Below are 27,391 nucleotides of genomic sequence, written 5' to 3'. Positions count from 1 at the left end.
GTTGTTAAAGCATTATTGTGCATTGCTCTCTTCATTTAATCTTTAGATGATTGTCATCTGTGATCATTTGTTTAAACTTCCAAGGTGTTTTCTTTCTTCCTAGTCCATCCATGACACACTTTGTTTTCCAACTTTACCACTCCTTAATCAATAATTTATGGCCAGACCTCTAAACATAAGTTGAGATGGAGCTAGGAGATTCGACTACAAGTTTCGGTTTTCTCATTTGAGTGAAGGCATCTTGCTGTGTTGAAATAAATACAACCAAGACCAATAAACAAAGTATATCTTGGAAAATGCAACAGGAATGACTAACAATATGGCAAAGCAGCAAAATAATATTCCTACACAGTTGTGCATGTTTCTCACTCTATCATTCAATATTATTTTAAAGTTAAAGGCACCCAAGTAAGAGCTAAGAACTAATCCATTTCTGAAAGCAAGAGCCAACTGTTGATTTCTGTATAGTATTAAGAGTGTTTTGATAACACAGGCAGCAACTCCAATGTGACATTTCCGAGGTAGTAAGATTGGGTCTCTAAATCAATTCAAGGTAAATTCCATTTCCTTAAGTAATTTAGAAATACATTTCATGTTAATGTATCAACATAAATCAAAGTTTGAAAGATATTGATTCACCCAAAGCTCATATGCTGAGAGGGAACAATTGCATACTTAATAACATGTACCTTGCCAATCTCCTAACAGCTTTCCTAAGCAGTAAGTTCCTACTTCTCTTCCTGACTGTTTGCCTGAATATTCAAGATGACATCCAAAGTATTTCAGTCATCACTTTGACCAGGGGTTCATTGTTAGACTCTTTGTGTTCAAATGCTAGTGCAACTTTAATGAACAGAAATAATTTTAGAACGTTTCCAAACTTTCAAAATTGTTTTCTTAGTTCTTATGAGCAGAATTAAAATAAAATGGAATTGTTATTTCTGTCATTTTACCAGTTTACTGCCCATTCCTTGAGAGGACATGTCTGTGTAAAGTGGTGAAGGCCCATTTGAGTTTTCCCTTTCTGGAGTGCTACATGATTCCCAGGACTTTGTCAACTCAGCAGGAGGCTGTCGGTTTGAAATAGGTGATGTTCAATATTCTCAAGTGAATAAGGATTCCACTAAGTTACTGTGGTCTCCCCAGCGCAACTAAGAACACATAGATTGTTGATGAAAAGAAAACAAAGTACGAACAGTTGAATCATTTGATGATTGTCAAATTATGATGAGTGGGCTATGGTAAGGGTCAGTGCTTGGTTCTTAGCTGTGTACAATTGATATCAATGGGTTCAATGTGTTGACTAATGGCCATTGTGACACAATGGTAGTATGTCCCTGCCTCTTGAAACTGAAGGCCTGGTTGCAAGCCTCTCCTGCTCCAGAGGTGTGTTCCAACACTGCATACTCCACCTTTTTTTATTAAATAGCAGCACTCCATATTTCTGACAAGAGCTTCCATTCGCAGCTTCTTCGGAATTGTGAAACGGTCCCAGAACCAGAAGTGGTGAGAAAGGAAAGCAGACCAGGCGGGTGGAGACCAGGCCCTGAGGGATTGCTGGAGTAGGTCCACAGTGATTGAAGGGAGATTGATTCCTAGGAGTGAGGGAAGGTCAGGTCCATAGCGGGAAATGGGCATCAGCTCCCGGGAGCTAATACAAGTCAGCTCTGGAATAGGTGAAGTCGAGCTTCATATCTGGCGTAGAGGTGAGGTCAGATGTTGGGCAGTGAGAAGATACTCAGGTCCAGAGTGGGTGAAGGGTTTTGTTCCAGCACAGGGTCCTGGATAATAAAGAATGGTCAGGTCTCAGGGGTGTGAATAGGGAGTCAGGTTTTGAGTAGGGGAATGGGGGTGTCAGAGTCAGAGAAGAAGAAGAGGGGTTTAGTTCCAGAGTGGGGTCTCTTGACTGAAAGTTTCCTCATTTGAACAATCTGAATTCTTCAATTTAAAAAGACATTTCTTCCAGGCATTGGGAATTGACCTGAGGAATCTTCATTGCCCTGTGCAATTCATTCTGAGTGTGGTTTGAAGCAAATTCCCCAGGGTGCTCGTGCACAGTATCAATGCTGGAGAATCAACTCTCTGACCATCATTTCTCAACTCTAAACAAACCATTTTTCACATCTTGGTTTCCTGAATTTCGGTCACCCCTCTCTATTGTGCTCATTCAATCAAAGAGCTATTCCAGGAGTACAGGAGTAAAGATGTCTTCCTTCAACTGTATAGAACCCAATGTTCCTGGAGTGCTGAGTGCAGGTTTGATCATTACCAAAGGAAGGATGGATGGTTATTGCCATAGAAGGAGTGCAGTGGAGTTCACCAGACTGAATGCTGGGATGGCATGATTGTCTCATGGGCAATGATTGAAGACATTGGGTCTTTATTTTCTCGAGTTTAGAGAATGAGAGGTGACCTCATTGTCTAGCTCTTTAAGAATGCTGTCTGTTTCAGCCAAGATGCAGAAAAAGATGTTTTCACTGGCTAGGCATTTTAGAACAAGGGGACTCACTCTCAGAATAAGATACACAAATGTGTGTGCACTTGCACGCACACACTCACACATGCACGTACAGTTTCTGTACAATAGACAGTGAGTTTGGTATTTTAAGTGGTGTTGTATTTTGGATGAAATATTAAATAGAAGCCCCATCTTCTCAGTTGACATAAAAGATCATATGCAGTAATCTTAAAGAGAGCAGGGGAGTTATTCCCTGTGTTCTGATTAATATTTACCCCATATCAACAATGCAAAAATAGATTACTTAGTTATTATCGTACTGTTGTTTAATAATGGTATAATTTCCATGAAATCCTCACCATGCTGCCATTTGAATTGACCTGTTAAGATCTGTGTCAAGTTTGGTGGGACTTGTGAACCCAGAAATTCTGGCCAAGAAATAAAGGTGCTACCACAAGATCCTCAATGCATTGAGGTTTGCTTATTTATACCCTTCCTAGTCCCCTGGTACTTAATATTTGAGGTGGTTCACAATATTGCTGGTTGTAGCATTACAGTCTTTAAAATTATCAGCTATCTTTGTTCTCTTTTTCTCATTCTACTTTTTTATTGGGTTGGAAATTATGATGGTCTCATTATCAAGAAACAAGTAGCTAGATTTATAGAACTTTGTTTTCTCTGTTAAAAGTCATATATAAATGGAAGCTGTTATTGTCGCAAATTGATTGATGAGAGTCATTCTCTTCCAGGATTCCAGATCTTCATCAAATATTGAATGCAAAATAGTTAAAATTTGATTTTGAATATCATAAGATCCATGTAAATATTAACTTCCAAAGAATTATTTGGTTGAAAATGGAATTTGATGCAGTTTAGCAGCTTTTGCATTTTGTGATGCTACACAGTGTGGGTTGAAAATTAAGTTTGCTGTTTGAGAGGTATTGCAATATTGTGAGTTTTCTCATTGCCTAGAGAGGACTTTATACTCCGGTCTGACCAGTTACTGATCATCCATGAGTTATTCTGCAGAATTTTTTTTTCCCAGCCACTCATACATTTTTGTTTTGATTTTGTTCATCAGATGCTTTTGGCTTTTTTGAATCCCAACAACAATGCCCCTCCTCCGCCTGCCTCATCAACCCCATTAATGAAAAGTCTTCATCCTGGGAGCATGACTCAACTGCAGCGTGAATGACTTTTTGCTTACTTCCTTGTTTTACAGTGTTGCATTCTCTTCATTCTTTAAAATGTAGAAATCATAGAAATTATTCAAATAATCATCCTTGTATTATTAGCAACATTAGCAATATTTTTTCTTCTAGTCAGTCACAGCATCTTGTTTACACTTGTTCTGTTGTTATTCATTGTGAACAGACTATTTAGTAGCATAGGTTGGAATTACACAAACTTGGGCTGGAAGCCTGAAACTACTGGTTCCCTGTCTGCCCTCTGCTTTAAATATCTGTTGGGTTTGACTGTCCCATTATCCACTCAATATTGCTTCCAATGGGAGACTTTGATTGTCCAGGTTTCTGCATTGTATGTATATATGCAATCATTTATCTCTTTTTGAGTAGGTGTGAAAGGATATCTATATTTTTGTATTTGGAAACAAATGGTCAATTTTTTTGCTGTCATGAACATTAAAGGTAAACCGGTTACTTGCAGAGATCTTTGCTTTAGTGATTTTAATAGAAGATATTTAGAAAAAGACATGAGACTCCAGATCCACATTAATGTGGTTGATTCTTAACTGTCCTGTGTCCAAGTGGGAATGGACAGTAAATGTTGGATTGATGTCTTCATCCCGTGAATGAATATAAAAAGTTGTTCAAAGGACTGCTTGGTTCTATTTCAATCAGGAATTTTTACTATCATGTATTGTGAGAGTTGGTCTTCCAGAATGGTGGTTAAGTAATGAGGAATGTGTCAGGCTATGTAATTGCTAACTTGTGATGCTTCTGCTGAAGGGTCAACAGCAAATCGTACATGCCCATTTGTGGACTGCTGCATCTGTCTCGTTTAGAAACTTAGAAAGTAGGTACAAAAGTTGGCCATTCTGACTTTGAGCATGCTCCGTCATTCAATCCTGGCTGATTATCCAACTCAGTCCCCTGTTCCTGCTTTCTCGCCTTCTCTTGATGCCTTTAGCCCTAAGAACTATGTCTAACTCCTTGTTGAAAGCATTCTATGTTTTGACCTCAAATGGTTTTTGTAGCAGAGAATTTCACAGGTTCACCACTCTGAGTGAAGAAATGTCTCCTAATTTCAGTCCTAAAAGGTCGACCCTGTATCTTTAAAGAATGAGATAAGGAGACCAAAACTGCACACAGTACTTCAGGTATGGTCTCAGCAAGGTGCTGCACAGTTGCAACAAGGCATCCCTGTTGCTGAACTTAAACCCTCTCATTGTGAAGCCCAACATACCAGTTGCCTTTTTCAATTCCAGTGGACCTATATGCTTGATAATAATAAGATACCTGGGTCTTATTGCAACTCCCCCTTTCCCAATTTATTGTCATTCGGATAATAATCTGCTGTCCTGTTTTAGCTATCAAAGTAGTTGACTTTACATTTATCCACATTTTGCTTCATCTGTCTTGCATTTGTCCATTCACTCAATTTGTCCAAATCACATTGAAGCATCTCTGTACTGTCCTCACAGTTCACCCTCCCATCCAGTTTTGTGTCATCTTCAAACTTGGAGATATTATAGTTAGTTCCTCATCTAAATCATTAATATATGTTGTGAATGGCTGGGTTCCAAGCAGTCATCCTAGTAGTACCCCCCAGTCACTGTTTGCCACACAGAAAAAGACGCACTTATTCCTAATCTTTGTTTCCTGTCTGCCAACTAGTTCTCGATCCACGATAGTATACTAGCCCCAGCCCCATGTCTTTAGTTTTACATGTCAATCTCTTCAGCCAGACCTTCTCGAAATCCCTTTGGAAGTCCAAATATACCAACTCCAGTGAATGTCTATCATCATCCACTATCCACATCCTCAAAAAATTCCAAAAGATTTGTCAAACTTGTTTTTCCTTTCATAAATCCATACTGACTCTGTCAGATCCTATCACTATTTTCCAAGTGCTCTGCTATTAAATCTTTTATCATGGACTCAAGCATTTTCCCCACTGTTGTGTCAGGCTAATCAGTCTGTAATTCCCTATTTTCCTCAACCTCCTTTTTCAAATAGTCAAGCTACATTGGCAATCCTCCAATCCATAGGAACTGTTCCAGTATCTGTAGAATCTTGAAAGATGTCAATCATTGCACTGACTACTTCTTGGGCCACTTCCTTAAGTACTCTGGGATGTAGATTATGGGGCCCTGGGGATTTATTGGTCTTTAATTCCATCAATTTCCCCAACCCATTTCCGGACAATTATTGATATCCATCAGTTCCTCTTTTTCACTGTACCCTCTGTTCCCCAATGTTTTTGGTATGTTATTTGTGCCCTTCTTTGTGAAGGCAGAACCAAATTTTATCCTGGATTAATCTGCAATCTGCTTATCTCCTGATTATAACTTCCCCTGTTTTTGACTGTAAGAATGTTTTGTCTTAAGTCATCCTTTTCTGTTCACACACCTACTGAGGCTTTTTCCATCAGTTTGTTGTTCCCCGCAAGTTTTCACTGGTTTCACCACCACAGAACTGGTTCCAATATTTCAGGAACCTGAATCCCTCCACCTTGCATCATCTATCCAGCAACACATTCATCTGATATGTCCTGCTGTTGCTACTTGCACATGGCACTGGGAGCAATCCTAAGATTACTACCATTTGAGGCCCTACTTTTAAACTTGCTTCCTAACTCCGATTTAATATTGTGACTACACTGTTTGCTGCAATGCTGCTATAACTGACATTGGCAACATAGAATTTGTTTTAATTTACATGGCTTTAGAATCTCAAACAATTGTGATATATGGTTGTTTAGAAATGTACAAAGGATCAGTATGGACTTGTCAGGCCAAATGGCCTGTTTTCTGCACTGTAAGGATTCTGTGGACATCCACAAAGTTCAGTTTTTAGTTTCTGTTCAATTCTGTCACATGTTTTGTGGTGACCAAACAGGATACCAACAATGTCCAGCTTGTCTCTAGGAACTAATGAACTCACTCATCAATTTATTACAAGAGTCAAAAATGTCAGCTATAATCTTGATTCAAAGCGAAGATTAATATTTATAGAAAAAAAATCAGAATTCATGTGGAATAGTTAAGGCAAGGAACATTGATGCATTTAAGGAGGAGGCAAAAGTGAGGACTGCAGATGCTGAAAATCAGAGTCCAGATTAGAGTAATGCCAGAAAAGCACAGTAGGTCAGCATCCGAGGACAGGAAAATCGACATTTCGGGCAAAAGCCCTTCATCATGAATGAAGCAGGTCAGGCAGCATCCTGCTCCTTGGATGCTGCCTGACCTGCTGTGCTTTTCCAGCACCACTCTAATCTAGACAGCATTTAAGGAGAAGCTAAGTAAACTTCTGTGACAAATGATTGGAAGGATATGTTGATAAAATTGATTAGGAAGATGCTTATGTTGGGTATAAGCATCAGCAAAACTTACTGCCTATTTCCACGCTATAATTCTACATTATGTTTTCTTTCAGCTAAAATTGTTTTTTTATTACTATGTCGACCAAAAATAATGATAGTACGATGCATTTGTGAGCTTTGATTAATTATTCCCAACATTTTGATAGGTTTCCTCTGCCATTAATCAATTTTTAAAGAACTCATCAGTTTGGATGATTCAATAAGAGGTCTCTACAATAATTAAATTCAACTTATTTTACATCAGCATTATTGACCGTTATTCTGACTCGATTTTGGTTTTTTTTCTTTACAAGAAGTAAAATGACAAGAGGAGAGAAATTGAAATACGTTTTAAGTATCATAGGTAGATGTGATATAAGAACATATTTTTAAATAGAAAGCTATATTAATTTTCTTTTACTTCAGTGCACTGATTCTAAAATAAATCAATAAATGTTACTATGTTTTGAACATTAGACTTCCAATTAAAGTGAAGGTCACAGTTGTCAGTGTGTTTGAGAATAACTAAAGAGGAACCTTTAGTATACTGGTGATATCACCTGTAGATGTTAGTCCAAATATTATATATCCTTCGAGGTTTTGCTTTGACATTAATCCATTCTCCATTAACCGTACAGCATATGAACATTAAGAATACGGTCTTTAGCTCCTCAATGATCACAGTGCTAAGAAATGAGTTTATATATGTAAATATGTATTTTTTCTGTATCTGAGTCATATTTCACATATAAGATTCACAGAATCAAACGGTTTGGCTCAAACAGTTAATGGCAGCAAATCTGCTCCAATTACATCTTCTCACGCCCTTCCTCATGTAAGAAATGTATTCCCTCATTTTTCTTCAGAAAATGTGATACTTCAGGCTTATTCGTTTGTAAATGTTTTGACCCTTTCACAGGTATATTCATGTCATCTTACAGAGTTTTGCAGTTCTCTGTAATGTCAGCTATTGTTCCTGATTGAACAATATGGATCCAGCATCATGCTTCATGAGATCTCATGTCTTACTTTCTGCCATATGAAGAGTGACATTTTAACTCTACTGTCTGCTTTCTGCCCTTAAGCCAGCTAACTATCCTGACATCATGCTTTGACATTATTTATCAGCCTGTTTAGATTAGACTAGATTCCCTACAGTGTAGAAACAGGCCCTTTGGCCCAACACGATGGGCAATTTAGCATGGCCAATTCACTTATCCTGCACATCTTTGAATTGTGGGAGGAAGCTGGAGCACCCAGAGGAAATCCACGCAGACACAAAGAGAATGTGCAAACTCCACACAGTTGCCCGAGGCTGGAATCGAACCTGGCTCTCTGGTGCTAACCACTGTGCCACCATGCCGCCCTTTTATTATCTGATAACTTATTGAATGGCCTTTTGAAAATCTAATTGCAGACTAACATTAATTTCTATCTGCTATCTTCTATATCATCCCAGCCAGCTTCCTTGAGAGATATTGCAGTCAACTTTAAATGAGGCCCAGATTATAAAATGACCTGCGACCTATGGGTGGTTCCCATCATTGGTATCTGTTTGGCTTTGAACTTAGGTTTTAATCTGATATCTTCTCATTCAGCATGACAGCCTGTTTCCACCTACCTTAAACTTTAGTGTAACCAAAGCTTCACTGCCTGTATCTTAGTTTATGCACCTTCACCCAAATTCACTTCGCTTGTTTATCTGCCTTGGACTCCTAGATGAGGAGTGACTCAAATGTATTTTTTTGTCCTCGTGTTCACATACATCCAATGCCTCATCCTTCTCTGTCTTCACAAACCGGCTAGAACTCTGTATTCCTTTACTTCTGGTCACTTGTGTAGCTTTGACCTTCATGGTCATACCCACGGTTGTCTAGGCCGTGGAATTTCACCAATAAATTCTATCTCTCTCTCACTCTCTCTCTCTCTCTCTCTCTCTCTCTCTCTCTCTCCCCTCCCAGAATGCTCCTTCAAAATCCTCCTACCATGAATGACCATTTGGTTGCTTAGTTTAATTAGTGTTCATCGCCCAATATCAGATTTGCCTAATAATATGTCTGTGAAGTGCCTTGGAATATTCTTAAATGTGAAAGGTTTGATGTGACTGCAAATTGATGTTTGCTCACATTCTGCATTCCTGTCCCAGATTCAAGTCTATAGCCTGTGTTTTCCTCAGAGTTACTCCCATTCTGTTGCTTTGAACTCACGAAGAGAGCAGGAGAAATCTCATTTATATTAATTTCTGGCAATGATTCTGGGCTTTCACGAAAATTCTGAGTTAACACAATTTATTGGATTTTTAAAAACATATTTTACATTGAATAATTACACAATACTTTTGCCATCTTTTTCTTAATGTGTTTGTCAATTATTTTGTATTTATAATGGGAACTTCATAAGACCATACCATGATGAAATTAAGTTTCACTCACTCATTTTTGCCTTCTCTTTGCATTATCTTTTTCTACTGCATAGATCATCGTTAAATTCCTACATGAACTCCTGTTTATTATTACAGCCTGCTTTTATAGTCAAATTTATTATTATGTCAGTGGTGAATTTATTTTACCTTCAGTCACTTCAGCACTCCAGTCACTTCAGTCTTTAGTAAAAAGGAACCTTAAGGCAAGTGATAAAGACTCATTTTCCATTATAGATGTAGAAATGTGACATAATCTGATTTTAAACAAAAAAACTTTTGTCAATGCAGTGTACAGTCAATTATAACAATATTGGTTTTGAGAGTACATAGTCTATTGAACAAAAGCTGGAGTCCATTAACTCCCAATCTTAAATGTAATTGCTCCAGAGATTTAGCAACTGCTTTTTATACACAGAAGACCCTGTTGGTACAAACCAAGACTTGTATGCACACTTTTAAACTTATTTATACCTGAGATGGGAAATCATAGAATACATGTATGAAATTTTATGATGTGTGATATGGAACTTATCAAGGAGTGGCAACGTAGAATTATTATTCAAAGTATTAGTGGGCGGCACGGTGGCACAATGGCTAGCAATGCTGCCTTACAGCGCCAGAGACCCGGGTTCAATTCCCGCCTCAGGCGTCTGACTGTGTGGAGTTTGCACGTTCTCCCCGTGTCTGCGTGGGTTTCCTCCAGGTGCTCCGGTTTCCTCCCACTGTCCAAACATGTGCGGGTCAGGTGAATTGGCCATGCTAAATTGCCTGTAGTGTTAGGTAAGGGGCAAATGTAGGGGTATGGGTGGGTTGCGGGTTGGTGTGGACTTGTTGGGCCGAAGGGCCTGAAAGTAATCTAGTCTAAAAAAAACATAAATGAAAGAAAATGTAAGAATTTATTTATACCTGAGATGGGAAATTATAGAATGCGTTTGTGAGATTTTATGATGTGTGATATGGTACTTATCGAGTGGCAACATAGAATTATTATTCGAAGAAAAGTAGTTGAAAGAAAATGTAAAAAGTAGGAAGGCAGGACAGAAGACAGCAGTTCAGGATGTAACAAGATGGATTTCTGACAAATACCAGCAAATATTTTATCAGGTACAACTAGAACATGGAACATGCTCATATCTAAAATACTAACTCAGCCTAAATCTATCTAGTTATTACAAGCCAGTAATATTATTGAATTTGTTCAAAGGAGAAAAAAAGCAGGTTTTTTTTCTGTATATGCTCTCTTTTTCCTAGAACTGGGTAACTTGAATCTTTTAATGGTTTGGATAATCCATGCAGTTTATGGATAATGGCTTTTACACAACTAAAAATTGTAACGTCATTATTGCAAATTTATGCTGTCATAGTCAACATTTGTTTGACAGAAGCTCGTGTGAATAGTATATGTTTCAAATGTAATGGTAGTTAGAGAATTAAAAGAGGGAAAATGGGTTTTGTCTAATGCTTGGTCCATAATCACCATTGGTCCACACTAACTGGGAAGCACAAGGCTTTGCCCAAAATTGGCGCTATTTACATGAGTTTGAGTGAGCTGTCAATCCCTGTTACATCTCCATTATAAGCTTCCCAACTGTAGCAAACTCAATTTTAGGCTGTTTACAATATTAATTAAGGTCTTAGATATATTAAAAGGATAAAGTTGGGAGGAGGATGTAGTCATAAGCCAATAGAGATCCTTGGGAGTCTTGTGATTCTAAAAGGAATGTTCCAATTCCTCAAAGTATATGAGAATTATTCTTTTTGTTTAGGCTGCTGAAGAATCTTGAGCATGTCAGGTCCAGAATTAATCTGCATCGTCAGTCAACTTAGATATGATTTGAGCCTCATCTCCTTCACCTAGCTGTTACCTATCCCACTATGTTGCCATCAATGTCTTTGACCTGGATCAGGTACAGTTGAGGCTTCTTAAAACTGGACCTGCACTTGACCATTTCACATTTGGGCACAGAGATCCCATTTCTACCGCAGTCTTTCCGTGCATCATCTCACTTCAGTTCAAAATTTGGATACGGCTCTTCTACATTTTAAAGTACTTGGTTCAACCATAGCTGCTCACTCCCATTATGAGTTTACACATGTATTTGGAAGGATTCAACAAGTGAAATACAAGAATGCTTTCTATCTGCAGCTTGTGATGTGAAAGTGTGTGCCCTTCATTCATGGTTTGCATCATCTCGTCTAAAATACTGCGACCAGGAGTGAAATTCTTCAGTATTAAGAAAGTAAGCTATGACTCAAATTGCATTGAGAAACCATAACTTGCAAATTCATATGCTGCAATTGAGTTTGTGGTTCCTCATTTACAAAATAATGCAGTTTGCATGATTTATTTAAGAGTATTCCCTTCCATCACGTGTGGAGCAGTAAAGCTGTAGGATTTCTTCCTTACTTCCATACGTAGGATGCTATGATTAAACCTTTTTGTGACATGGTTATCCTCTGGTAGAGTATAATAATGAGATAAAAATTATTCCAGAGAAAAGGTTCTTGTTAGGTGTGATAAGTTTCACAGGGTACTAAAATTAAGTGAAGAAGGGGTGAATCTGATCTCGTCTTTCTAACTCCTTCAATTGGTTACAACGTGTTTTGACTTCTTTTACCATGCAAGTAACTCTCACTTCAATTAAAACACATAGTCAATCACAAGGTTTTCTTGATTGACTGAAAAAGGAATTTTATTACTAACCCTGAAAAACGTCTTCGAAATGTGACATCAAAAATACACATAAGCATTGGTATAAAGTTTAAAATGGACCTAGTGTCTAATGTGAAAAGTATACTCAAGAACAGGCAGCTTGAAAAGTCTTTTACCATTCTTGAGGTGTTTGGTTTTAACCTGAGATCATGATTGTTTAATTGATGCCTTGTTTCCTCAGCAGTGGCTTTGATTTGGCAGTGAATGTTCCTCTAATTTGCTTTATTATCAGGTGCTCTTTATTAAAGGGAGATAGAAAGGTATGAAGCCTACAGTTCAGCTGTTACAACTCCACCATTCTTTTCTTTGCTTTACCCCAATAGTATTTCCTAAAATACTGTTCATTTATATTGTTATGACTGACTGATCTAGTCTGCTGAAAATCAAAACCTGCTTTGCCGGTGTTGTCACAAAAGTTAAAGACTTTAAAATGTAGACAAAGTTCCCCAATTTACCTGAGCCTCAGATGCAAGCTTATAGAAAGCATGGCTGAAAATGTGTTGCTGGAAAAGCGCAGCAGGTCAGGCAGCCTCAAAGAGCAAGAGAATCGACGTTTCGGGCATGAGCCCTTCTTCAGGAAGAGCCCTTCTTCATGAGCCCTTCCTGAAGAATGGCTCATGCCCGAAACATCGATTCTCCTGCTCTTTGGATGCTGCCTGACCTGCTGCGCTTTTCCAGCAACACATTTTCAGCTCTGATCTCCAGCATCTGCAGTCCTCACTTTCTCCTATAGAAAGCATGGACCAAGTTTCAGTACTGAGCAAGAATCACTATTCATTACAAGTAATTAGTCTCTAGCTTCAGGTAAATAATTATAAAAATCGACATAAAATATTATTAGCTTTTAACATTCTAACCCCTTTATGAACTCCATCTTGCACATAATCAGAAAACTCAAAATGGCTTCTTTGCCAGAATGGAAAATTGGGAAAGACATTTCAGTAACCTTTGTTCCAAGGTTCTGTCTTTGAGATGATCCGTATGATGCTTCAGCGAGCCAGCACATTGCTTCAGTCTACTTTTTTCTGAATGCTTCCACTGATTAGTAATAGACACAAGGTAACTGGTTCTCTCTTAACAGTTCTCTGACTTTTCAGTTTAAAGTCACAGCTTATAACAGGAGGAAAGTTTTTTTTTCTTGAGGTTTACACTGAATTTTGAGCGCAGAAAGATTTCTTTCCAGCTCGGGAAGGACAGAACATTTCTCTGTTTTTAACGTCTAGCAGTTCAGATACCTGAGAACCAATCACATAGTTGTTGGCAGGAAGAGAAAATATCTCTAGTCCATAGACCAATCAATTTCTTGTTGTGAGCTAAAGCTGTATCTAATATCCCTCAGCTCTAAATTGGCTACAGTTCAATCTCCAATTACTGCTTGTTCAAACAGTTATTTATGATGCCTATAATGGGTATCAGGCTAGTTGTTTTTGAAAACATGCAGCACCCTTTTTAAAAACTGGTCTTAAAACTGTTCTTTCTTATTTCAGTCCATAGTTTTTTTTTTAAACATCCAGTATTTAAAAGACACTGTGTTTACAAAATGTTCCCTGGCTTGATTGGATAATCTGCAGGCACCTTTCATCCAAATATATGAAACTTCCAGAAAGGTGTCAATCAACTAAAAGATATAGATCTGAGTGATTGGTTTAATTTTTTTAAAATTAAGCATTTCATGAGATTGTTTAAATTGATCAGATGATCAGTGAGGCCAATTTAACTATTTTTTACTTTTAAAAATTTATTTAGTTCATGAACTATCAAAGGTATTTAAAACAAATCACTGAAGTTGAAAATTAATAATTCATTTTGCCACTATTGTAACAAGGAAACTCTGAAACTCAGAGATCAATTGACTGAAATAATTGTCACTGATTTGTTTATCTATTCCAAAATTATTCAACAAATAAAACCTTTTTAATCACCAACATCCCACACAATATTTTCCATATAATTACACCATGAAGCATTGGTTAACCTCTGTTTCTAATTTGCATTGTCTAAAATATTCAAAATTATATGACCAGTTCACTTCAATGAAATTCCAATTAACTCAGCTGAAATTAGAGAAATTGTCTATTAATTAAAATGAACTTAAATAATCTTAAGGATTCTGCAAAAGTCATCGTTCCATTTGTTCCCCACCATTTTAAGGATTTTGCAGGAATGTTATCAGGGGTGGTAGCTCTTTCTGTCCTGAACAAGGTAAATGATGCAAAGAGGCTGGAAGTTCCCATTTACCTTGTTCAGGTAGAACAAGGTATTGGACTGAAGGTAACTATGCCTAATGGGATGTAATGTGTCAAATGGGCATGTGCTCTGCTGCGAAACCCAAACCAGAAAAGCACCCCAGAAGAAATTAACAGGTTTTCTTCATAGTCTGACTCAACATAGAGGCAAATACTCAATAGAATTAAGATCACAGGTTCAGGGGATTGTGAGAGATTTTGGAGAGTGTGGTTAGACAGCTTCTCCAACTGACAGGCAGGTGCTGGAGTATCCCACATTGTGAGATAACCAAGTGTATGTCGGAGATGCATGTACACTGATGCTGACATCAGGCAGATCCATGGAAAGTAAGTGTCCTGTGACCAATTTGCCAAACTGTGATGAGTACATTGTTGAATGCTCCTGGCAGCTACAAATCTGACAGGACCACCAAGGTTATTTCTCCTCTCTCGTCCATTTTTAAGAACATTTGCTTGTTTGAAACAAAATTGTTAATGGGAGTTGATTTTATTTACCTTCAAAGATGTTTTCTCCATTTAAAATTGGGCTAGTTCTTCAGTGAGAAAAATATTCACAAGTCATTGTCACCCCACGTACCCTCAGATCACATACGCCACCTTTATGACCCCACACAAACCTAAAATGAACATTCAATGTAGAGCAAGCATAGGCCATTCAGCCTACCAAGCTTTCTGCACTATCCAAAAAGACCAAGGCTGTTGCGAATGTTACCTCAAAGCCACATATCTGCCTACCCCTGACAAACGTTCACATCTTTGCTTAGCAAAGAACTATCTGGTCTGCCTTAAATATATTCAAGAAATTTGCTTCCACCACCTTATTAGGAAGAGAGTTCTAAAGACTCAGGATATTCTGTGAAAAATAAATTTGCCTCATTACTGTTTTTAAAAGGGCAACACCTGATTTTAAATAATGAGCCCTGAGTTCAAGGTTCTCCTGAAAGAGGAAATATCCTCTCCATATCTATCCTGTCAAGTCCTCTCGGGATTTTGAATGTTTCAATTAAGTGACCTCTTACTCTTCTAAATACTGGTCATACCAGCCAGTCTCTGAATTTTTTAAAACATATTGCAGCAGTTCATTTGGCTATGACAGTAATATTCTTTGAAACCAATAGCCAAGCTCCATACCCGTGAGGACAGCCTTAACCATGACCTTGGGTTCATGTCACACTACATCTCACTGCCAACATACTGTTCGGTGTTTGCAAAATCTTCCTTACTCTTCTGTTTTGACACCATCACCCTGATGACTTGTTATTATCTCTTTACCTTAATTAGTTTGTGCAGTTTTGGATTACTTGTTATTTTGGTTAGACCCTCATCATGTGGTTCTTATAACTATCATGTTAAAGTGAGGACTGCAGATGCTGGAGATTAGAGCTGAAAATGTGTTGCAGCAGGTCAGGCAGCATCCAAGGAACAGGAGAATCGACGTTTCGGGCATAAGCTCCTTCCTGAAGAAGGGCTTATGCTCGAAACATCGATTCTCCTGTTCCTTGGATGCTACCTGACCTGTTGCACTTTTCCAGCAACACATTTTCAGTACCTATCATGTTATTCCAGTTATTTAGTTTGTCTCTAGCACCATCTTATTTTTGATTTTTTTGTAATTATCTCTCTGCTTTAATTAATCAGATCATAGGTGATCCCTTCACTTGTTATTCAGCTGTTGACACTTTACTCATACTGCAATCCACTGTCACCATTTTGTACTATCTTTTGACATTCTTAATTAACTGGAATTATCTTAAAATTATCTCTCCACCTATAAATTCTGTGCTGTGCGCTTCCCTCCACTTCGTCTGATGAAGGAGCAGCAATCCAAAAGCTTGTGATTTCAAATAAAACTGTTGGACTATAACCTGGTGTAATGTGACTTCTGACTTTGTCCACCTTTGGCATTTCCACATCAGTAGTATTCTTGCCTTTGATGCACAATTTCCTGGGTTCAACCATCTCAGTATAGAACCTAGACACTTAAATTACATTGTTCACAGTTTTATTTTTTAAATGCAGCTAAAGCCCCTTTCAACTCATGTGTTAGATGTTGGGATTGTTGAAAGGATGTTGCGTCCTCTGGTCTTCTGACCAACATTTATGTCAACTATGGCACAAGAAATATATTCACTGGCTTTCTGTGTAGTTTATTGTTTATGAGATCTTCACGTGAACCTATTGAGTGCATTATTTGGTTACATAGAAAAGATCACATTTTGACATATTTAATTTCTTTAAAAACACTTTGGTCATCTTTATATAATCATAGTTAGCTAAATGTGTGATTTCTTTCTTTCAGCCATCAGTAAAACTGGCAGAACATTTTAAACAAAATTATTTATTCTAGTTTTATAGTGTGCTTTATTATGTCAATTTCAAAGTCTCAAAGTCTACGATCTAATAGGAAGGGGATCAAACTGGTACAGTGAATTATTAAATTGCCCATTTATTTATAACATCAAATTAAATACAGCCCAGACTGATGGAATGAATATGCTGTAAACATTTATTTCACTTCAAATTCTGAGAGTCATTTTCCATTGCCAGCAATAAAGTTGCCCAAAATTGTCCAAACTTGGAAGTAAAAACCGCAGTATCTGTGATAGACCGACAAAAACCCAGCTGGTATGACAAACATAAATATTACCATTGCCCAATGGAAATATTCTTACCTGCTTAAAGTTATGCCATAATGCTTTTTTCTGTAGACATTTGTAAACTGGTTAATCAAAATTGCTGACATTGACTCTACCTGCTCGAAGTCCAATTTCATATCTTAATAAGCAATAATTAATTCAAGAAGTTTAAATGCATTCTGCTTGTGATTTTCTTTGTGAGTTATGAAGATACACTATTGTGGAGATATGGCATAGACCTGTGTGAAGTTTGAAATAAAAACAGAAACTGCTGGAGAAACTCAGCAAGTCTAGAACATCTATGGGAAGAAAGCAGAGTTATGAATTTGGTTACCGATGAAGAATCACTAACTCTGCTTTCTTCCCACAGATGCTGTGTTTGTCTAGCAATTTCTGTTTTTGTTTTAGATCTCAAGCATTTGCAGTTCTCTAGATTATTTTCCTGCATGAGATATCCTTAATTGAACAGACTGTTGTGATTGCTACCCTTGATAGTTATGTACATAATGTTAAATTTCTTATTCATAAATAGGTAATAAATCAAAAAAAGAAAATAAAGAAGAAGAAATATGTTAATTCAGGAACAGTAAGTAATATTCTTCTACATTTGGTCACTAGGGCTATATTTCATGTGGGTGTTCTTTGAGGTTTTACACTATCCTGTGAATTTTCTCAACAATGGTATGTATGGTTTTCATTATAACTAATGGATCAAATTTCAGAAAAATAACCACCTACAATAAATGACTGTGGAATTTTTATGAAGAGATATTTGACAACCACAAAGGTTAAGTCAGTTTTCAAAGGCCAGGAAGATTGTTCAGCAGTTATTATGATTTAGTGCACCATTAAAAGCCTTAATAAACAAGGCAGTTTTCTTCTGGGGACTCCTCACAGCAGTATTAAATAAATATGAATGGGACATTGTCAGCACCGCTTTATTGATGTTTTTGTCTCTGGGTTCTTCAGCAGTGAAGCTGTTGAGAGAGGGGGATTGATGACAGCAGCTACAAGCTTTTTATACACTTTACTGCATATGTGCAGGTACTAGAACATGCAATCAGTTTGACAGTGCAATGATGGGATGCATTGACATTTTCACCATCATTACAACATGGGCCATGCCCTGCAGGGTGGCACAGTGACTCAGTGGTTAGCACTGCTATCTCACAGTGCCAGGGACCCAGGTTTGATTCCACTCTTGGGTAACTGTCTATGTGGAGTTTGCACATTCTCCCTGTGTCTGCTTGGGTTTCGTCCAGTTGCTCCAGTTTCCTCCCACAGTCCAAAGATGGGCAAGTTAGGTGGATTCGCCACGGGAAATGCAGGGTCCCAGAGTTCGGATACAGGGTGTAGGTGGGATACTCTTTAGAGGATCAGTTTTGACTTAATGGGCTAAATGGTCTGCTTCTAGACATTAGGAATTGTGTGATGTCCAGCATACCTCACATTGATCATTGTCATAAAACCTTTTTCATACTCTATGCAGTAAGTAATGAAAAAATTCAATATTTGAGAAGGAAACTCATTAGATATCAAATTTTCTTAATAACAATAAAGATAAATCCACATTTGACATATTTCTTTCACTTTAAGTCATTCTGAGATATCTGAAAATTAACTGTTGTGAATAATTCAAGATTCCCTATTTCTGTCTATGGAAACATAACATTCCCATTATTTGATCATTTGTCATGTAACAGGTTAGAAGGTATCTGTTCCTATTTTAATTTACACAGGGATAAGCAGAAAAAATTAAGGGGAGATTTTGTGGAGAAGTTCAAAATTAAGAGGGATTTTGATAATATAGATCAGAAGAAATGTTTTCCACATGCGGTAAGATTGGTAACCAGAGGATGTGTATTCAAAATGATTCACAAACATTCATGGAGAAGATGAAGATATTATTTGTAATCGAGCAAACTATGATTATCTCAAATATACCAACAAAAAGGATGGTGAAAACAATAGTATTTGATCATGAATAGTATTCAATAGTAAAAATTCTATTTTAATTCAAAACCTAAAAACTTGCAGTACTAAGGGGTGAAATCAGGGGAGTAAGATAAATTGGATAACTCTTTAAAAGAACTTACCCAGTCACTATGGGTTGATGAGCCACCATTTATACTGCTGGTTTTGTCAATTGTTTGGCATAATGCAACAGTTATTAACATTCAGAAACAGGTGCCTAACTTTTATTGTATTAGTTATTTGAGTGCAAAGACATAACTGTGTTGCAGAGCAATGCAACTGCAGATTAAGTGCTTAATATATGTGCGTAATATATGGATTTTGTATAGGTGCATGGCCCAACCAAAACCTCCACAAAACCTGTTCTAAAACTCAATTTGAATTACCACCTATCTTATAAATAAGCATGGATTTATTTTATGCGAAAGCTTTTTTATGCTATCAATTTAGGTAAACTTTTCGATGATAAGCAATTGTGCCAACTTTTTCACAAGACAGCTTTGTCTTCTTTTAGTTCACCATATTTTCCCTTTCCCTCTAGGTTACATTGTTATCTTTCACAGTTGAATCTGAGCATACATTCCTCGATTATATTAAAGGAGGGTGAGTAAATTTTGAAACTAGTTGGACACAGATGCAATGTAATACTATTGTTGGTCAAAATCTTTTTTTCTTGCAAAATTGATTGATGTTCCTGGAGGAAGAAGATTCAGAAGAATATAATGTGATGCATGGGCTGTGAGGCTCAATAACATGTAGTATCTTAATTGGGGGTGAACCTGTATAGATATGTTTGAAGTTTTAATCCTTGATAACAATTGGCTAAGAAACCATATAGAATTGCCTTAAATTGCCTTCCATGAAAATTGTCTGTCGTATTAATCAAACTGAAATCCCATCTAAGAGTTCAAAGTTAAATCAATTTGTATAAAATTCAAAGTTTAGTTAATGAAGTCTAAGATATTAAATTTATTTTGGTTTTTTGCACAGACAAGGTTGGTTGCCAGGACACTACAGAAATTAGTTAATATATTCAAATAAATAAAGAAACATGAATAATGATAAATACGTCTCAGTTTGGTTTATATTTAGGTGTGCATTGATACATTCTTAGGTTTATACAATGTCATCCTGATTCATTTCTAGTACTTTTCCATAACCAAATTAATTTCTGAGATGGCAGAATTGACATACGAGGAGAGATTGAGTTGCTTAGGATTGTAATCAGTTGGGCTTGAAGAATGAGGGTCAAGCTCATAGAAACATTAAAAATACTAACAGGACTAGACAAGTTAGATGCGGGAAGCTTTTTCACGATGGTGAGGGAGTCCAAAACCAGGAGTCATTATTTAAGAATGAAGGGTGAAACTTTCAGGAGTGAGATCGAAATATTTTCACACAGAGATTGGTGAACCAGTGAAATACACTACTGCAGGAAGTGGCCAAAGCCAAAACATTGTTTTCAAGAAGGAGGTAGTTATAGCTCTTGTAGCTAAAGGGATTCAGGGATATGAGGGGAGGGTGGGATCAGGGTATTGAGCTCAACGATCAGCCATGATCATATTGGATGGCAGACCAGACTTGAGGGGTTGAATGGCCTACACCTGCTCCTATCTTCTAAGAATCACAGGTCACAGTTTCAAGCTCCACTACAGGTTTTTAATGCACAATACTTCAACAAAGTAGAAGTATAAATTTTGTTGAGATATTGAACTAAGAGGGGGTCTGCCTAGCCAGCTGGCTACAGCCTAACCTGGTTTGTGATTTAGGGGATGGTTGAAAAATAATACCACAAAATCAATAGATTAATTAGCTCTTCATCTCAATTAATATTTTTTGGACTTAGCTGTACATTGTTGCATGTACCGGCATCACTGTAATCTTGGACTCCCGAAGTATTTGGTTTTCAATCACTCTCCAACTGCCAGAGAATGTGAATTATAAATCTACTTTGTTTTTATCCAAATATCTTTCTGCAGAAAAATAAATGGTTGTGATCAAAACATTCAATGAAGGAAATAATCATTTATCAACAAAGATAACGTTAAATATATTTAAGTGGGAATTTAAATTTGGAATTGCTTATTTTCTTTTAATATTTAGCAAGTATTAATAAAGACATTTACATAACACTTAAAAGTTTGGATAAGCATGATCTGCACCATATATGAGAAAATTTATCTGACATGTTGGCTTATGATGTAGAAGTGTATTATGAAAAGGAGACAAGCAGTGAAAAATTATAGTTCTGAAGTAAAGATAGAAATATAACACATTTTTGAACAGTAATCTTGTAAAGATTTTCAAGATCAAAAGCAATTTTGTGTGAATGAAAAATGATGTATTATTTCTGCTGTAATGGTAGCCTTGTAATCGAGGGAAGATTTAAAATATCAGATTACCATTAGAAATTCAAAAGAAGAGACTGGAAAAAAGGAAAAGTGATGGCCTAGTGGTATTATTGGTGAACTGTTAATCCAGAGACCCGAGTAATGTTCCGGAGATCTGTGTTCGAATCCCACAATGGCAGATGGTGGAATTTGAATGCAACTATAAAAAACTGGAGTTAAGAGTCTAATGATGACTGTGAATCTGTTGTTGATTGTCAAAAACCCATCTGGTTTACTAATGTCATTAAGGGAAGGAAACTGCTGACACATGATTTCAGCAATATGGTTGGCTCCCAACTGCCCTCTGAGTAATTAGGGACGGACAATAAATGCTAGCCTGGCCGTTGACATCCTACTCTTGTAATGAGTGAATAAACAAAAAAAGAATTCAAAAACTGTGGAATGTACTACCACCAGAAGAAACTGATGCATGAGACTCAAACAAAATTGTGCATGGATATGAAAAGGAGGTCTTTTAAAAAAAAATCAGATAGTCTTTTGTGTGTTATAATTTCTAAGAAATTGAGAATGTGTGAGATGTACCAAACCTTATTGGTAAGTGCATTAGATAGCAAATCTAACTGCTAGCCCATACTTTGCTGTCAGAATCATGGTGACACTAACGTGACTCACTATTACTTATACGTAAGTGCTACTACAACTTTATGTAAGAGCAGATGCATGTCAAAATCCAAGCAATACTGTTCCAATGCCATTAATTGCACAAAACAGCTTTGTGCTGTCTAGCTCAACATTGAAATTCTTTGAGTGACACATAGTTGCTTTGTTTGCATGGTGGATTTTTAAAAAATTTATTCACATGATGAGGGCATCACTGGCTAGGCCAGCATTTATTACCCACCCTTAATTGCCTGGAGAGAAGTTAAGGATCAGTCATAATACTATTGATCAGGAATCACATATACACAAAGGATAACAATTTATGGCATTAGTAAAGCACATGAGTGTTTCCAACAGTTGGCAATTGATTCATGGTCATCATTAGACTTTTAATTCCATTCTTTTTACTGAATTCAAATTCTACCGTTTGAGGTGGTGGGATTCAAACTCGGTCTGTTACCAGCATGTCTGAATTAACAGTCTGGTAATGTTATCACTGGGACATCAACTCCCTGTCCACCTTTCATTAACAACAGAAAGTTAAATCTTGCATTTCAGTTTCCTTTCTACTATATGGTAACTGTTTATTTCTGGCAGTTAACCATTAACTGTGGAATCTCATTCCTTCAGGTTTCCATTGTGACAAATTTAAAAATGGAGGTTTTTTTTAGTGAAATGGATGACCTTTTTCTTTCTGTCTCTTTCTCAATTCAGGCTCACTTTCCCTCTTTGTTTCTTTCTATTCCTAAATTCACCCAGTGTAGCATACATTTCCTGCTCATTTCTTCTCCTGTTAATTTCTTAATCCTTCAATGTCATTTGTAAAGGAGACACACATTGCTGGTGCTGGTCCCAGCTGCCTATTTTGCCTTGCAGCACTGTTATCAGTTACTTTCACTAATCCACTGTAAAAAAAAATCTGGAATCCTCAACACGCAAGGGCAGATCTAAGTAATTACAGGCACAATAGATTTCCTGCTGCTACAAATTATGACCTCTGAGTTTTTATGTAAATTAAGCAGACAAAATTACACAGAGTAGATGCTTTTACTTGAGAGTTACGAAGGATATCCCAGTTTTAAAAACATCTTTAAGTTGTATGAATGCAAATTTTCAATCTAGGTGTTAACTTTGCAGAACTATTTAAGTAATTTCATGACCACAGGAAACTACTCAACAATAATGAGACTTCCTACAGTGCATAAATTGAACAGTAAAAGGAATATTTTGCAATCAGTATCACTTGACAAAACAATCCAGACACTGAGTAATGTCATTAATGTGATTTTTTTTTGTACTTTGCTGATGCTATATAAGATAGTCAGAGTTTGTGGTAAAAATAATGGTGAGACAATCAAAGTTCAATTTTATTAATGTGATGGAAGTTATCATTGACAGTGCTATCAAAGGGAGGCATTGGCATAAGTGTTATTGTCAGTATTAATAATCCAGCAGCTCAGGCTAATGCTTATGGATACAGTTAGGAGATCAAAGGCTTTGGGGAAAAAAGCAAGAAAGTGAGGTTGAAGATTTAGACCAGCAAAGATACATTGAATGGCAGAGCAGATTCAATGGGCTGAATGGCCATGCTCTGGTCCTATATTTTATGGAAATTATACAGATAGTACAGTGTTGACCCAAATACCAATGGCAAGCCTAGCCTGTCAACCCTATAAAGTCCTCCTTACTAATATCTGTGGTCTTATGCCAAAGCTTGGAGAGCTGTCCATAGAAAGTCAAGCAACAACTTGATACAGTCATGCTGACAGCATCATTAATTTAGGGACAGTGCTCAGGAGACCACCTTCATCATCTTGGAGTGTGATCTGTAATACTTGGTGTGAGTTTGCCTCGATCAAGATATTTTACCTGTGTGGCAATGATTGTGATATCTCCTGTAAGAAATTGGATACGGATATTGTGCTATTGAAAAATCTACCAGACACTTATTACAACTCATTAGCCTGTACAAGTATTACATTCCTCAGACATGTAAGTGTCTGGACTCATAATAGGTTGCAAATTTACAACAGAACAGCATGCTTCAAATTTTGCGACCAGTGATTTGAGCTAAGATAGAGTATGAAATTTTCTTACCCTCTGGTCATATGCTCTGATGCAGCGCTGATGTCATGAGCATGTCTGATAGTTATACTGACATACTAACAATTCAACATAACACAACAGCCCTGGCAGGACAGATCCGCCAAAGGTGGCAGCATTGTGGTAGATATTTTCCAATTAACCTGTTCACAGATGTTATTACACACTTCTGAAGAAGATGAGACTTGAACCCAAGCCTCCTGGTCTAGGGGTAGGGACACTACAATTGTATCACAAGAGCCCTAAAAGGGATTTGAGCTTACTGCAGTGAACTGCTTGCATACAGACTGAGGTTCCTTGACACTCAGTGCTGCACTCAAACAGGGAATACAGTCAGGAGGGAATTTCCCTGGGTGTCCTCAACATGGACTCTGTACCCCATAAATTTTCATGGTAGAAACCTTAATCTAGGCAAGGAAGCCCCCATTTCCCCCTTACCACACTTTACCCAAACTATTGCTGAGTCAGTACTCATCTATGCTTTACCATTAGGGAGAAGCATTGAATGTGGGATTTCAAAGTCCCTCAGCAAGAACTGCTCCATAGCACTACTACTGATCAAACTGACTGAGACCTAAATAATATAGCTGCTAGACTGGGTCAGCAGCAGGTGGTGAGAGAGCCAAAAGAGTGTAAAATCTGTTTGACTGCACTCTCACTAATCTACCTGTCACTGATGCATCTGTCAATGACAGTACAGGTAGGAGTGACTACTTGACAACCTTCATATTGAGGATGTGTTTCATCAGGTTGTGTAATATTACCATTGTCCTAAATAGGATAGGTATTGAACAACCATCAACTGTGGGCCATCAGCAGCAGCAAAATTGTATTCAACCACAACCTGTAATGCCATGACCCGAAATTCTCCCACTCAACCCAATACCAGCTAGATCGGGATCAATCCAGGTTCAATGAAGAAGTAATGAAAGCCTGCCAAGTGTAACTCCAGGCATACCCATAAGTGAGATGTCAGCCTCTAAAACTACAAGATGAGACTTATTGCATGCAAAACAGTGGAAGCATCATGCAATGGATACAACTAGGAATCAAACCTGTGCTATATTCCTATCACTTCTAGTCTGAATGGTGGCAGATAATTAAACAGCTGTGGGAAAGGGGAGGACCTACAAATCCCCACATCCTCAAAGGTGGGAGCCCGATGTATTTTTAATCACCCAAATCTGGAAGTGCCAAATGAATCATTCATCTCGGCCATGTCCTGAAGTCCATAGTATAACAAATACCAGTGTCCAAAAGTTTGATTCACTCTAAGAAATAGTTGAAGGCTCTGGATACAGCAGTGGCTACGCACCCTGACAACATTCTGGCAATAGTACTGAAGTCTTGTCCTCCAGGACTAGCCAGGCCTGAGTCAAGCTGTCTCAGTAAAGCTGTGACTGGCAAAGCACAATATTGCCCAGCTATGTCATGTCTGCAAAAAGCAGGACAAATCCAATCTGACCACAATCACTCTGTCATTCCACCCTCAAATATTCAGCAAATTAATGGAAGTGGTTGTTGGCCATGCTGTTAAATAGCACTACATGAACAATAATCCACTCACTGACATCAGTTTGAGTTCCTCCCTGGTCATTTAGCTTTTAACCTCATTACAGCCTTGGTTCAAGCAAAGACAAAAGGGTTGAACTGAAGAGTGGATGTACTATCATTGACATTTTGACTGTATGTGACTGTCTATGGCATTAAGGACCCCCAATAAAACTGAAGTCAATGGGAATCAAGAGGAAAGGTCTCCACAATTTTAAATCATTCTGGCTCAAAGAATATGGTTGTGATTGTTTGAGGTCAAACATCTCAGTTCAGAACAATGCTTCAGTAGTTCCTCAGGGCAGTGTTGTAGGCCATAAGCATCTTCAGCTGCTGCATGAATGACTTTCCATCCATTAGATGTGCACATATTTTCACTGTTTTTTGCATGATGTTCAACATCATTCATAACTCCTCAAATTCCTGGGGGTTGCCATTGATCAGAACTGCACTCACCTTGTATAGTAGCTACAAGAGCAGGTTAGGGGCTAGGAATACTGTAGTGAGTAAGCTGACTTCCCAAATCCTGTCCATCATCCACAAGGCACAAATCAGGAGTTTAATGGAACCACCAAGACAAAGCAACTCACTTAATTACATCCAATCACTCCCTCCACCACTGATGTTCTATAGCAGCAGTGTGTACTACCTGCAAGATGCACTCTGAAAATTCATGAAGGCTCCTTAGACAGCACCTTCCAAACTCTACAACCATTCAATCAAGAAAGACAATGTCAACAGATACATGGGAACAATGCCATATGCAAGCTCCCCTCCAAGCCACATACATTCCTAACTTCAAAAAAATTGCCATTCCTTCAGTGTCACTGGGTCAAACTCCTGGAATTCTGAACAGCTTTGGGAGCGTATCTACAACACATGGATTTCAACAGTTCAAGAAAGCAGTTCACCACCACCTTCTAAAGAGTATGTTGGCCCAGCAAAGATATCCATGTCCCATGAATGTATTAAAAATAAAGAAAATTCCCCAGTAAACTCACCACAAAATGTTAAGTTTACTTATTCTAATGCAGGTAAAATTTTAGCAATATGTTAAGTATTAATTACTGTAACATCTCGTGCTACTGACATTTACAATTCACAAGTTTGAAAATTCATTCCTGCTGTTTTTAATTAACTGTTGGAGATTTTTAAAAGGTTACTTTTTGTCTCTTACATCTTTCTTTCTTTCTTAATCAAATTCATTGCTTTATTATGTTTTCTGTCCATGATTTCACATTGACTTAAATGTTTAAACAAATGCATCCTGGTTTAGACTCCATGTTGCTCACCAAGAATCTTTCAATTTGAATGCCTAGGGTAATATAGGATTCCCGCAAATCCTAAATCCCCTCCAGAAGACATAGTGCTGAAATGTAAAGAAGCCCAAAGAAAGTCTACAGACTTCTGTAAATCAGAGTCACACCTGAATGCAAAATCTGACCAATGTTTTTATCAGCCCAGGTTCCTGTTCCTTATTCTTCCCTAATCCTCATCCACCACTCTCTCAATCTCATCCAGCCACACCCCATACCCCTTTGATCCTCCATTCTGTCATACTCCAATGCCGCATCCAAGGCCCCATGTCATCCTCCATAGCCACTCCTCCAGTATCCACTATGGGCAGTTCCTCTGGAACAATAGCAATGTAATAGCAATGGCAATCCTTTGATATGGACATTGAAACAAGGAATAGAAACAGAAATCTTTGGGGAAATGCAGCAGGTCTGGC

General features: G+C 37.6%; 1 protein-coding gene across 1 annotated transcript in view; it reads left to right on the top strand.

Moving 5' to 3' along the window:
- Nucleotides 1–27,391, top strand: part of LOC132828184 (copine-8-like) — a 593,006-nt gene that overhangs the window by 450,400 nt on the left and 115,215 nt on the right. Inside the window, exons 12-13 of the mRNA XM_060845121.1 lie at nucleotides 17,553–17,606; nucleotides 19,536–19,597. Coding sequence (XP_060701104.1) covers nucleotides 17,553–17,606; nucleotides 19,536–19,597 — 116 coding nt within the window. The remainder of the gene's footprint in view (nucleotides 1–17,552; nucleotides 17,607–19,535; nucleotides 19,598–27,391) is intronic.

This window comes from Hemiscyllium ocellatum, chromosome 26 (assembly GCF_020745735.1).
Source record: "Hemiscyllium ocellatum isolate sHemOce1 chromosome 26, sHemOce1.pat.X.cur, whole genome shotgun sequence".
In the NCBI taxonomy this organism is placed as follows: Eukaryota; Metazoa; Chordata; class Chondrichthyes; order Orectolobiformes; family Hemiscylliidae; genus Hemiscyllium; species Hemiscyllium ocellatum.
Note: the sequence above shows the minus strand (reverse complement) of the source record. Positions and strands in the feature narration are given on the sequence as shown.